Consider the following 12894-nt stretch of genomic DNA (forward strand, 5'->3'; position numbering starts at 1 on the left):
GCCCCCCCCGGGAGCGTCCCCCCGGGCCCCCCCGCAGGTCGCGGCCGCGGAGGAATCAGGGCGACGCCGGGCGACTCCCAGCAATTTTGGGTTGGGAACCGCAGAAATGCAGCGTGGCGCGAGCCAGGCCCGGCCCCACCGCGGGGACGGGGACCGGCCCCGGGACAGGGCATGGCCCGGGGGGGCCAGGGCACCCTGGGGGGGTCCCCTGGCAGCCTGGGTGGGGGGGAGCCCCAGGACACCGAGGGGAGCTGGGGGGACCCAAGGCACCACGTCCGTGGCAGTTTGGGGGGGACCCAGGCCATCATGGGAGGGGGGGGCTAAGGCCCACAGGGGTCCCCTGGCAGCCTGGGGGGGTCCCAGGACACCCTGGGGGGGGGTCTCCTGGCAGCTTGGGGTGTCTCAGGACACCCTGGGGGGGTCCCTGGCAGCCTGAAGGGGGTCACAGGGCTTGGGGGGACCCAAGGCACCACAGCCCCTGGCAGCTTTGGGGGGACCCAGGGCATCGTGGGGGGGTCCCAAGACCCAGGAGGGTCCCCTGGCACTTTGGGGGGGCCCCAGGACACCCTGGGGGGGGTCTTCTGGCAGCTTGGGATGTCTCAGGACACCCTGGGGGGGTTCCTGGCAGCCTGGGGGGGGGTCACAGGGCTTGGGGGATACCTGGGGGGACCCAAGGCACCACGGTCCCTGGCAGCTTGGGGGGACCCAGGGCATCCAGGGGGGGTCCCAATGCCTAGGGGGCCCCCTGGCAGCTTGGGGGGGTCCCAGGACACCCTGGGGGGGTCTCTGGCAGCCTGAGGTGGGTCACAGGGCTTGGGGGCACCTGGGGGGACCCAAGGCACCACAGTCCCTGGTAGCTTGGGGGGGACCCAGGGCATCGTGGGGGGGGTCTCACGGCCAGAGGGAGGTCCCTGGCAGCTTGGGGGGGTCCCAGGGCACCCTGAGGGGGTCCCTGGCAGCCTGGGGGGGTCACAGGGCTTGGGGGGACCCAAGACACCACAGTCCCCGGCAGCTTGGGAGGACCCCAGACATCATGGGGGGGGTGTCTCAGGGCTGGGGGAAGATCCCGGCACCTTGGAGGGAGGGGGGGTGTCCCAGGACACCATGGGGGGGTGGTTCCTGGCAGTTTGGGGGGTCACAGACCCAGCTTGCCATGGGGGGGTCCCTGGCAGCCTAGGGGGGACCTGGGGCACCATGGCAGCTTGAGGGGGGGCCGGGGACGGCACAAGATCTGGGGGAGGGTCTCTTGGCAACGTGTGAGGGGGGTGTCTAGGACCCCTCGGGGGGGGTCCTTTGGCAGCCGGAGGGGGGTCAGGCCCCCCAATGCCACCCCCGCGGTCGCCGCTGCCACCGCTTTGATGCGGCTTCTGCACCGCAGCGCAATGAGAGCCACATGGTGGGGGGGGGGTGATCGGGGCGGGGGGGTGGGATGGGGGGGGGATCGGGGGGGGTGGGTGGGATGGGGGGACAGATGGGGGACAGACGGACGGCGGACAGACCAGGGGGGCTTCTCCATGGTACCTGGGGTGCACCCCTGTCACCCCGGGGTCCATCCTGCCATCCTGGGGTCCATCCTGCCATCCTGGGGTCCGTCCGGCCATCCTGGGGGTCCGTCCCTGGTCCCCCCAGGGGCCGTCCCCGTGTCCCCACGGGCCAGGCCTGTCCCCCGTGGCCACCGCAGTTATTTCGAGCCTGGCCGGGGGATAATTAGAGGGTGGGAAGGAAGCGCCGGGGCGTGGGCACGGCTTGGCCCTGGGGCAACCTCTGCCCCCGGCTTCCCCGGGGCCTGGGGACCCCCAGCCCCCCCCCCCCCCCCCCGGCCCCCTGCTCCCTCTGGGTCCTCCCAGATCCCTCCTGGTCCCCCTTGTCACTTTGGGTTCCTCTGTGTCCCCATGGGTCCCCCCCACATCCCCACTGTCCCCTGGGGTCCTTCCATATCCCTCAGGTGCTCCCAGTCCCTGTAGGTCCCTCATGTCCCCATGGAACCCCCCAATCTCCCCCATGACCCCATGGGTCCCCCATGTCCCCCCCCAATCTCCCCCATGGGATCCCATGGGCCCCCTCTATCTCCCCCATGTCCCTCTGGGTCCCCCATGTCCCCATGGGCCCCCCCAATTCCCCCATGGGATCCCATGGGTCCCCCCTATCTCCCCCATCTCCCTCTGGGTCTCCCATGTCCCCATGGGCCCCCCCAATCTCCCCCATGGGATCCCATGGGTCCCCTCCATCACACCCATGTCCCCGTGAGTCCCCCATGACCCCATGGGTCCCCCCCATCTCTCCCATGTCCCTCTGGGTCCCCCATGTCCCCATGGACCTCCCAATCTCCCCCATGACTCCATGGGTCCCCCCCCCCAATCTTCCCCATGTCCTCCTGGGTCCCCCATGTCCCCATGGGCCCCCCCAGTCTCCCCCATGGGATCCCATGGGCCCCCCCAATCTTCCCCTGGGTCCCCCATGCATCCCTCCAGGTCCTCCATGTTCCCCTGGGACCCCCCCAGTTCTCCCCATGTCTCCCCTATTCCCCTGCTGTCCCCCCATGCCCTATGGGTCCCCCCAGACCCTATGGGTCCCCCCAGATCCCCATCTTCCCCCCCCTCCACAGCGGCTGAACTTGGAGGGGGGTGCGTGGGGGGATATCGGGGGGCCACCCAAACACCTGGGTCCCTCACATGGGTGGGGAGGCCAAGCCGGCGGGGTGCTGGGGGGGGGATGCTCAACCCCACTACGAGCCCTCGGAGACTCCCCACCATCTCCCCGTCGTCCCCCCCTCCCCGTCCCCGCGGCCGGCTGGAGCCCGCGGGTGCTGGCACGCCATGGCCGGCGCACCCACACGCGCTGGGGCCGCCGCTATTTCGGGGCCTCCGACCGCAAGAGAAACATCCGGGGGCCGGAGCGTGGCGGGGGGGGGACAAGGGACAGAGGGGACGCGGTGGCCGCCACCGCCAAGCGGGGTGGGGGCGCGTGGGGCCACCCCCGGTGTCCCCCGGCTGGCGGCCTGCTGTGAGGCATGGGGACATTGGGTGGGGGGACGCTATGTTATGGGGGGGTTGGGGACATCATGCCGGGGAGGGGGGGGGCTTGGGGACACTGTGCCACTGGGGACACCAGGCTGGGGGCATGGGGACACTGGGGGGGGGGGATACCAGGCTGGGGGCATGGGGACACTGGGTGGGGGGGACACCAGGCTGGGCGACTTGGGGACAGTGTGCTGCTGGGGGGGGGGACTTGGGGACACTCTGCTACGGGGGGGGTACCACATTCCCAGTGCTCCCTATTCTCAGTGCCTCTAATCCCCATTCCCAGTCCCCCCAGTGCCCCCAGTCCCCATTCCCAGTGCTCCCTATTCTCAGTGCCCCTAATCCCCATTCCCAGTCCCCCCAGTGCCCCCAGTCCCCATTCCCAGTGCTCCCCATCTCCAGTCCCCCCAGTGCTCCCAGTCCCCATTCCCAGTATCCCCAGTGCCCCATTCCCAGTGCTCCCTATTCTCAGTGCCCCCAGTCCCCATCCCCAGTGCTCCCCACTCCCAGTGCCCCCAGTCCTCATCCCCAGTACCCCCAGTCCCCACTCCCGGTGCTCCCTATTCTCAATGCCCCCAAACCCCATTCCCAGTGCTCCCCAGCCACAGCCCCCACTCCTAGTGCTCCCAATCCCCATCCCCAGTACCGCCAGTCCCCAGTCCCAGTGCCCTGGTGTCCCATTCCCAGTGCTCCCCATCCCCAGTACCCCCAATCCCTATTCCCAGTGCTCCCAGTCCCCATCCCCAGAACCCCCAGTCCCAGTTCCCCATCCCCAGTACCCCCAATCCCTATTCCCAGTGCTCCCAGTCCCCATCCCCAGAACCCCCAGTCCCAGTTCCCCATCCCCAGTCCCCAATCCCAGTACCCGTTCCCTCAGTGCCTCATCCCCAGTCCCCACTCCCAGTACCCCCAGTCCCAGTGCCCCCAGTGCCCCATCCCCAGTCCCCACTCCCAGTACCCCCAGTTCCAGTGCCCCATCCCCAGTCCCCACTCCCAATGCCCCCAGTCCCCATTCCCAGTACCCCCAGTCCAAGTGCGCCCCCAGTGCCCCATCCCCAGTCCCCACTCCCAATGCTCCCAGTCCCCATCCCCAGTACCCCCAGTTCCAGTGCCCCCAGTGCCCCATCGCCAGTCCCCCCAGTCCCAGTGCCCCCAGTGCCCCATCCCCAGTCCCCACTCCCAGTGCTCCCAGTACCTCCAGTCCCAGTGCCCCCAGTGCCCCATCCCCAGTCCCCCCAGTCCCAGTGCCCCCAGTGTTCCATCCCCAGTCCCCACTCCCAGTGCCCCCAGTGCCCCATTCCCAGTCCCCACTCCCAGTGCTCCCAGTCCCCCCAGTCCCAGTGCCCCCAGTGCCCCCAGTGCCCCATCCCCAGTCCCCCCACTCCCAGTGCCCACTCCCAGTGCTCCCAGTCCCCATCCCCAGTCCCCAGTCCCAGTGCCCCCAGTGCCCCCCCGCGCACACATGGAAGCGATTCGTGGGCTGATGTTCGCTCCCCTTTGAAGGGCCGCGGTGCCCCCGGCCCAGCTGCTGGCGCTCACCGCAGGACACCCGGGTCCCCGGGCTCCGCGCGGGGGGGGCCGCGCCTGCAGCTGGGGTCCCCCAGCCCCTGGGGACACCGGGATGGGGATGGGGACATCTCCAGCCCTGCCTGGGGACCACAACCTCTGTCTTGCTGAGACCCCCCCCCAAACTCATGTCAGGGGGCTGAGACACCCCCCCAAAATGGTGTCATGGGGGCTGAGACCCCCCCAAACTCATGTCCGGGGGCTGAGAACCCCCAAACTCATGTTATGGGGGGCTAAGACACACCCCCAAAACGGTGTCATGGGGGCTGAGACCCCCCCAAACTCATGTCAGGGGGCTGAGACCCCCCAAACTCATGTTATGGGGGGCTAAGACACCCCCCCAAAATTGTGTCATGGGGGCTGAGAGCCCCCCAAACTCATGTCAGGGGGCTGAGACCCCCCAAACTCATGTTATGGGGGGCTAAGACACCCCCCCAAAATGATGTCATGGGGGCTGAGAGCCCCCCAAACTCATGTCAGGGGGCTGAGACCCCCCAAACTCATCTCATGGGGGCTGAGACACCCCCCCCCAAAATTGTGTCATGGGGGCTGAGACCCCCCAAACTCATGTCAGGTCCTGAGCTGGGCTGACAGATGGGGGTAAATGAGTCAGGGAGGGGGGGAGGGAGGGGGGGGGATGGAGGGGGGGAGGGCGAGAGGGCTGGGGGGTGGACGGAGGGAGGACGAGCCGAGGGGAAGGAGCCCCCCCCCCCCCCCCGGCTCCCCCCGCCCGGCGTCCGGCCGGGGTATAAATACCCGGGTAATTGCGGGGGCCCCGAGCGCGGCCGTGGGGCCCGTGGGCGGCCGGGCCCGGCGCCGCCCTGTAATCAGCCCCCGCCGCCGCCAGCCCTCGCGTCCCCCCCCGGCTCCCCTCGGCGGGCGACCGCCAAGCTTTGAAGGATCCCGGGGGACACGGGGGGGTCCCCGCCACCCCCAAGCTGGGGGGAGGCCCAAACCCCAATTTGTACCCCCACCCAGGCGTTCGGGTGGCTCCCAACCCCCCCACCCCGGTGAACCAAACCCTCGCGGTCGACGCCGGCGGGAGCCAAACCCCCCCAAAAAAACCCCATGGGGTGCTCCCCCACCCCGCCAGGCGAGGAAGAAGAGGGATGGAGGAGCCGTCCCAGTTTGCTCCCAGTTTGTGGGTAGTGGAAGCCCTGGTGAAGTGGGGGGGGGGGGATGAAGGCAGGGGGGGGACGGTGGTTGCGGCCTTCGGCGGGCGGCCGCGGCGCCGGCGGCTGCGGAGCGGAAAGCCCTGACTCAGGGCTGGGAAAGGGCCCCGCTGGCTCCCAAACGGCCGTGTCGGGGGAAAAAACATAGGAAGGGGGGGGGGGGGATAAAAAAGAAAAAGGGAAAATAGAAAGATAAGGGGAAAAAAAAAAAAAGAAAAAGAAAAGGGGGGCAAAAAAAAACCTGGTTGGAATAACCCCCCCATAATGGGGAAACTGAGGCACAGGGGGATTCCCCAGCCCCATCTCCAGGGCCTTTTGTGTCCCTGTCCCTAGCCCTGCTCCCCTGCAAGTGTCCCTTGTCCTCAGCTCTGCCCCCCACCCCATCCCTGTCCCCCCTCCCCATCCCTAACCTCCACCCCTCGTTCCCTCTATCCCCATCCCTGGTCCCCCGGCCCCATTCCCAGTACCTCCAGCTCCATCCCTGCTCCATCCCACCCCATCCCCATCCCTGGTCCCCTTTTGTCCCCATCCCTGCTCCATCCCACCCCATCCCCATCCCTGGTCCCCTTTTGTCCCCATCCCTGCTCCATCCCACCCCATCCCTGGTCCCCCCCATCCCCATCCCTGGTCCCCCCCGTCCCCATCCCTGCTCCATCCCACCCCATCCCCATCCCTGGTCCCCCCCGTCCCCATCCCTGCCCATCCCTGGTCCCCCGGCCCCATTCCCAGTACCTCCAGCTCCATCCCTGCTCCATCCCACCCCAATCCCAACCCTGGTCCCCCCTGTCCCCATCCCTGCTCCATCCCACCCCATCCCCATCCCTGGTCCCCCCAACCCCATCCCTGGTCCCCCCCGTCCCCATCCCTCCCCATCCCCGGTCCCCCGGCCCCATTCCCAGTACCTCCAGCTCCATCCCTGCTCCATCCCACCCCAATCCCAACCCTGGTCCCCCCGGCCCCATCCCTGCTCCATTCCACCCCATCCCCGGTCCCCCCCGTCCCCATTCCTGGTCCCCCCGGCCCCATTCCTGGTCCCCCCGGCCCCATCCCTGGTCCCCCCGTCCCTATCCCTGCTCCATCCCGCCCCATCCCCATCCCTGGTACCCTTTTGTCCCCATCCCTGCTCCATCCCATCCCATCCCCATCCCCGGTCCCCTTTTGTCCCCATCCCTGCTCCATCCCATCCCATCCCCATCCCCGGTCCCCTTTTGTCCCCATCCCTGCTCCATCCCATCCCATCCCCATCCCCGGTCCCCTTTTGTCCCCATCCCTGCTCCATCCCATCCCATCCCCATCCTTGGTCCCCCTTGTCCCCATCCCTGCTCCCAGCCCCATCCTGGGTCCGATCCTGTCCCCGTCTCTGCTCCATCCCCCTCCCCAGTACCTCCAACTCCATCCTGGGTCCCAGCTTGTCCCCATCCCCATTCCTTGTCCCCCATCCCCATCCCAGACCCGCTCCATCCCCATTGGCACCGTTTTGGGGTGGTTTCGCCCCATCTCACCCTCACAGACCCTGGGCTGAAGGGGGGGGAGGGACAGGGTGACAGGCCCTCAGGTGCCCCCAGGTCCCCCCTCCCCCTTTGTCCCCTTCTTCCCCTCCCCCTCCTTCTCTTCCCCCTTTTCCCTTTTCCCTTCCCTCCTTTCCAGCACTTTTCCCGTTCACCCCCCCCTCCCCTCCCCATCCCCTTCCCCCCGCCCGGCCCTTTCTCCCCCCTCTCCCTTTTCCCTTCCCCCACCCCGACTGGTCCCTGTCCCCCAGCCCCCAGCCCCCCTCCTCCGGCCTTCAGCCTCCCCGTCTTCCTCCCTTTGCAACTTTTTTCTTTTCTTTTTCTTTTCTTTTTTCTTTACTTTTTAATTTCTTTTTATTTTTTATTTTCCTTTTCTTTTTCATTTCTTTGTATTTTCTTTTCCTTTTCTTTTCTTCTATCTTTTTCTTTTCTCTTCCTTTCCCCTTTCTTTTTTCCTTTCCTTTTTTCTTTTTCTCTTATCTCCTCTTCCTCTTCTCCTTTCCTCCCTAATTTCTTTCCCTCTTTCAATTCCTCCTCCTTTTGCTCAGACTCTTTTCCTTCTTTTTCCCTTTCCCATTTCCTTTTCCCTTTCCCCTTCCCTCCCTTCCCCCGATCCCCCCCCGGCCCCCGACCCCCCCCCCGCCCCCGGCGAGGGGCGGTTCGGGGCAGGGCTCCCGGCCCCGGTCCCGGCCCGGCCCAGCCCCGCCGCAGCGGCACAGCGGGGCGGGCGGCCGCCACGGCGCTCCCTCCCTCCCGCACCGAGCCCCGGGACACCGGCACCCCGACACCCGCACCCCGGGACACCAGCATCCCCGCGGCCGGTACCCACCCGCGGCATCCCCGGACCCACGGACCCCCGGTGAGGAGCCCGGGACAGCCCCGACCCCCGGGAGCTCTGGAGGAGGTGGGGGGGGGGGACGGGGGGACACCCCCCGGAACAGGGACCCTTCGGGATGGGGACACCCGGACACGGATCCCCGGGGTACGGGACCCGTGGGGTGGGGGAGACCCCTGGGGTACGGGACCGTCCAGGATGGGGAACCTCCGGGATGGGGGAGCCACCCCCCCGGGACAAGGACCCCCCCGGGAGAGGGACCCTTAGGGATGGGGGACACCCCTCCTCCTCCCCGGGACATGGACCCCCGGGGTACAGGACCCGTGGGGTGGGGGTCCTGCTCCAGGGTTGGGGGAGACCCCCGGGGTACGGGACCCTCCAGGATGGGGAACCTCCGGGATGGGGGAGCCCCCCCGGGACAGGGACCCTCCAGGACAAGGACCCCCTCCAGGATGGGGGGGGGGGGGGAGTCCCCAGGGATACGGGATCCCCTCAGGATGGGGGATGCCCTGGGGACCGGCACCCTGTGGGACAGGACACCCCCCCCCCCCGAGTCAGGAGGGGTCCCCTGGGATATGGGACCCCCCCACCCCGGGACTCGACCTGGAGAGGACCCAGGCAGCCGGGCGCGGGGGTCGGGGGCTCCGGGGATATTTTCAGCCCCGGGACTTTGTGGCTGATCCTAGATGGGTGTCGTGTCCCCCCCACAGCCCCACCCTGTCACCGCTGCCACCAGGACCCAGCCCAGGGACCGCTGGGGTCCTGCAGCACCCCGGGGTGCTGAGCCCTGGGTGCTGGCAGGGGGCGGATGGGGCCGCGGTGCCCCAAAACCTGCCGTTGGGGACATGTCGGTCCCCAAGGCCATTGCACCCTGGGGATGGGGACCCATCCGTCCCCAGGGCCACGGCACCCCCAGACCAGCTGATGGGGACGTGTCCTTCCCCAGGAGTCTGGCACCCCTTGGGGACACATCCGTCCCCAAGGCCATGGCACCCTGAGCCTGGTGACGGGGCCACGTCGGTCGCTGGCACAGGGCCACCCCGGGACTGGCAGGTCCCTGGGAGGACACTGGGCTGGCACCAGAGGCCACCGCGGTCCCTGGGAGCCGTGGGGACCGGGAGACGAGGACCCAGCGTCCCCCATCCCCGTGCGGGGCCCGATCCTCCGCTCCTGCTGTCCCTGTGCCCGCAGGGGACACCCTGGTGTCCCCCACCCCCAGCAGGACCTGCACCCCATTGTCCCCAGGGAGGGGACAGGGACACAGGGACAGTGCCAAGTGCCACCTCCGCCCCAAACTGTCCCCTCGTTGGGGACGGTTTCACCGTGCGAGCAGGGGGAGCCAGGACCCCGGGCGATGGGGCGTCCCGGACACCGGGGTTCACGGGACGGGGGCTAGTGGTGGCAGGGTGGCCTGGGGACTCGCAGGCACGGTGACAGGGGAAACTGAGGCAGGGGCTGAGGGGGCACCCGCCAGGGTTGGTGACGCATCAGGGATGGGGACCTGGGATTGGGGACAAGGGACTGGGGTGTGGGGACCGGGGACTGGAGATCAAGGACTGGGGACAAGGGGACAGGGATTGGGGACCTGAGACTGGGGACCAGGAACCGGGCACTGGGGAATCAGGGACAAGGGACTGGGAATTGGGGACCCCCAGAGCAGGGCCTGGACCTGTTCCCCCTGCTCCAGAGTCGGGGGGGGGGGGTCCCCAACACAGCAGAGGCCACGCAGCCACCGGCTCCCCCCCCACCCCGCCCCCAGCCTTGCAGCAGCCACTCGTGCACCAAGCTCGCGCCGTTCTCAGCCCGCAGCTCCCGGCTCCCCGGGGCGCCTGCCCTGCTCCTAATTTCCCGGCGCAAGCGGAGCTGATTTATGGGAGGTTTACACTATTTTAAGCGTGCCTCCGTTAGACGCTCACCCTGGTTTTAATTACCTCGGCTCTCGCGGCAGGGCAGCGTTCCCGGGGCACAGGCCTGGCCCTTGTTATCCTTGGAAAACCGGGAGCGCGCTGTGGCCGCGGCCGGGGCCGGCTTAAAAATAGGCGCAATAACCACGGTAAAAGGCGGGGGGGGGGACACCCACCCCCCAAAAAAAAAAAAAAAAAAAAAGCTGGCAAAGCCGCAAAGTGGGTGAAGGGGAGGGATAAATTAAAAAAAAAAAAAATTAAAATAAAGGGGAAAAACTCGGGGTGATGGGGGGAGGCAGCTCGTGACGCCCGGTCTCAGCCCGCGGCAGCTGAAAGCCATGAAGGGCATAAAAGCAGAGGAAGTCGCCCGGGGAGGGGGGCGGCCGCAGCGTAATTCGATTAAAAGGCCATAAAAGCAGAAGGAGCCGAGATTGGGAGTGGGGGGGGGGGTGGGGAGGGGGCCCCCCGCCGCCGGCACAACCCTGCTCTTAGCCCTCGGAGAAGCCCCTGCTCTGAGGGTGGAGACAGGGCGTTCTCAGCCTGCGGAGGGGGGAAACTGAGGCACGGAGGAGGGGGGAGCAGTGCGGGGGGGTGGGGAGGTGATGGGTGTCACTGTGGGGTTGGGTGTAGCCGGAGTGTGGGTGCCCTGTGATGATGGGCACCCCACAGGGGTAAGTGCCCCACTGCACTGGGTGCCCCATGGTGCTTGGCACCCCAAAACTGGGTGCCCCACTGTACTGGGTGCCCCATGGTGCTTGGCACCCCAAAACTGGGTGCCCCACTGTACTGGGTGCCCCATGGTGCTTGGCACCCCAAAACTGGGTGCCCCACTGCACTGGGTGCCCCATGGTGCTTGGCACCCCAAAACCGGGTGCCCCACTGCACTGGGTGCCCCATGGTGCTTGGCACCCCAAAACTGGGTGCCCCACTGTACTGGGTGCCCCATGGTGCTTTACACCCCAATACCGGGTGCCCCACAGTGCTGGGTGCCCCATTGCACCAGATGCCCCCCAGCACTGGGTGCCCCCCCTTTATCTCCTTCCCCCCCCCCCAGCACCCTAACACCCATCTCCCTCTTCCCACAGGTCTCCGGGTGCCATGGCCCCGTGCCCCCGCTGACGCCGCCCCCACCACCTCGGGGTGCTCCCACCCGTCCCCCCCCCCACCATGGGTGACTCCTACACGACCGCCTTCCCCAGTGCCCCGGGGCTGCTCTCGCCCTCCGCCAGCCCCCAGGCATCGCCCGGCCCCTACGGCCCCGACTACGGCCCCTTCGGCCACCCCTTCCCAGCACCCACGGGCGCCCAGGAGGTGCTGGGTGCCCCCGTGGTGGTGGCGGCCAAGGGGCACCCACCGGGCGACTGCCTGCCGGGTGTCTACCCCTCGCTGGAGATGCCGCATCCCTACGGCTCCTGGTACAAGGGTGGCATCGGCGGGGGGCTGCCGGGGGGCTCGGGGCCAGCAGCACCCTCCTGGTGGGACGTGCACCCTAACGGGGGCTGGCTGGGGGGGCCGGCGGGCGCCGAGGGCTTGCAGGGCTCGCTGCAGGGTCAGCCCACCCTCAGCCCCCCGCTTCCCACTTACAGCTCCGATTTTGGGGCTCTCAACCCCCCACCCTACACCAATAACCCCACCGCCCCCCCTACCCCTAAACCCAACCCGGGCGAAACCCCTAAAGGACCCCGCGGTGGTTCGTTAGGGGGGCGTCCGGCCTGCGATTGTCCTAATTGTCAAGAATTAGAGCGGTTGGGGGGTCCGGGAGGATCCCGACGAAAGCCGGTTCATAGCTGCCACATTCCGGGTTGCGGGAAGGTCTACGGCAAAGCCTCCCACCTGAAAGCCCACCTGCGCTGGCACACGGGCGAGCGCCCCTTCGTCTGCAACTGGCTCTTCTGCGGCAAACGCTTCACCCGTTCCGACGAGCTGGAACGTCACGTCCGTACCCACACGCGGGAAAAAAAATTCACGTGTCTCCTTTGCAGCAAGCGTTTTACCCGCAGCGATCATCTCAGCAAACATCAGAAGACCCACGCGGAAACCGGACCCCCCAAATCCAACCCTCCCGGTAGCGGGGAACAGCAGCCCCCCGCTTCTCCTCGGCAATCTTCGGTTTCTCCCGGTAAAGATACCGGGAGTCCCGAAACCGGCAGTTTGTTGGAGATTTGAGCCTTCGTCCTTCCAGCCTCATCCTCCTCTGCGTCGCTGGGGATATTTATTACGGGGTGCTGCCCCCACTGCTCCCCCCCCCCCCCCCAAAAGCCCGCATTCCCCCCCCCCCGGGGCCAGCGGCAGCTCCTCGTTAGCAATTATAATTTATGTTTTAAATTATGGGGGGGCTCTCCGAGCACTCTGGGGCTCACGGGGGGGGGTGGTGTCGAGGTGAGATCCCCCCCTTTTCTCCCTCCCCCCCCCCCCCATTTTCTCATCCCCAAAACCGCCTCGCGCCCCCGCACAGAGCTCAGGGACAGGGTTCACCCCTTCTCCTCCACCCCGGCCTCGTTAGCACGCCCGGTTCGTTAGGCGCTAATGTAATGTACACCCCCCCCCCCCTTTTTTAGCTGGCTGCCCCCCCCAAAAGCAATAAAGGGATTGCTAAGGCCTGAGAGCGGAGCCGTGCCCCCTTCTCCTGCGCCGGCGGGGCTGAGGCCGGGCGGCTTCGTCACAGGGATGGGTTCTGCCTTCCTCCCGCGCTCCTCCTCTGCTGCGGCTCTGGGTGCTCAAAGGGAAACTGAGGCACAGAGGGGACGTGGCCCCGCTCGGGGTGTCCCCCCTCTCCCCGGGGGGGGTGGCAGGAGCTGATGGGGTTGGGATCAATCCAGCTCTGTCCCCTTGGCCCCCACCCCCGGGTCCCCGTGCCTCCACAGCCCCACGCCATGGGCTCCTCGTGGT

General features: G+C 67.7%; 1 protein-coding gene across 1 annotated transcript; it reads left to right on the top strand.

Annotated features, from left to right (window-relative positions):
* The first annotated feature begins 11114 nt into the window (after nt 1-11114).
* On the top strand, nt 11115-12171 carry SP7 (Sp7 transcription factor). Its single transcript, XM_075134043.1, has one exon. The coding sequence runs from the start codon at nt 11173-11175 to the stop codon at nt 12169-12171; it is 999 nt and encodes a 332-aa protein (XP_074990144.1). The 5' UTR covers nt 11115-11172.
* Nucleotides 12172-12894: the final 723 nt, after the last annotated feature.

The sequence above is a fragment of the Calonectris borealis genome, chromosome 30 (assembly GCF_964195595.1).
Source record: "Calonectris borealis chromosome 30, bCalBor7.hap1.2, whole genome shotgun sequence".
Classification (NCBI taxonomy): domain Eukaryota; kingdom Metazoa; phylum Chordata; class Aves; order Procellariiformes; family Procellariidae; genus Calonectris; species Calonectris borealis.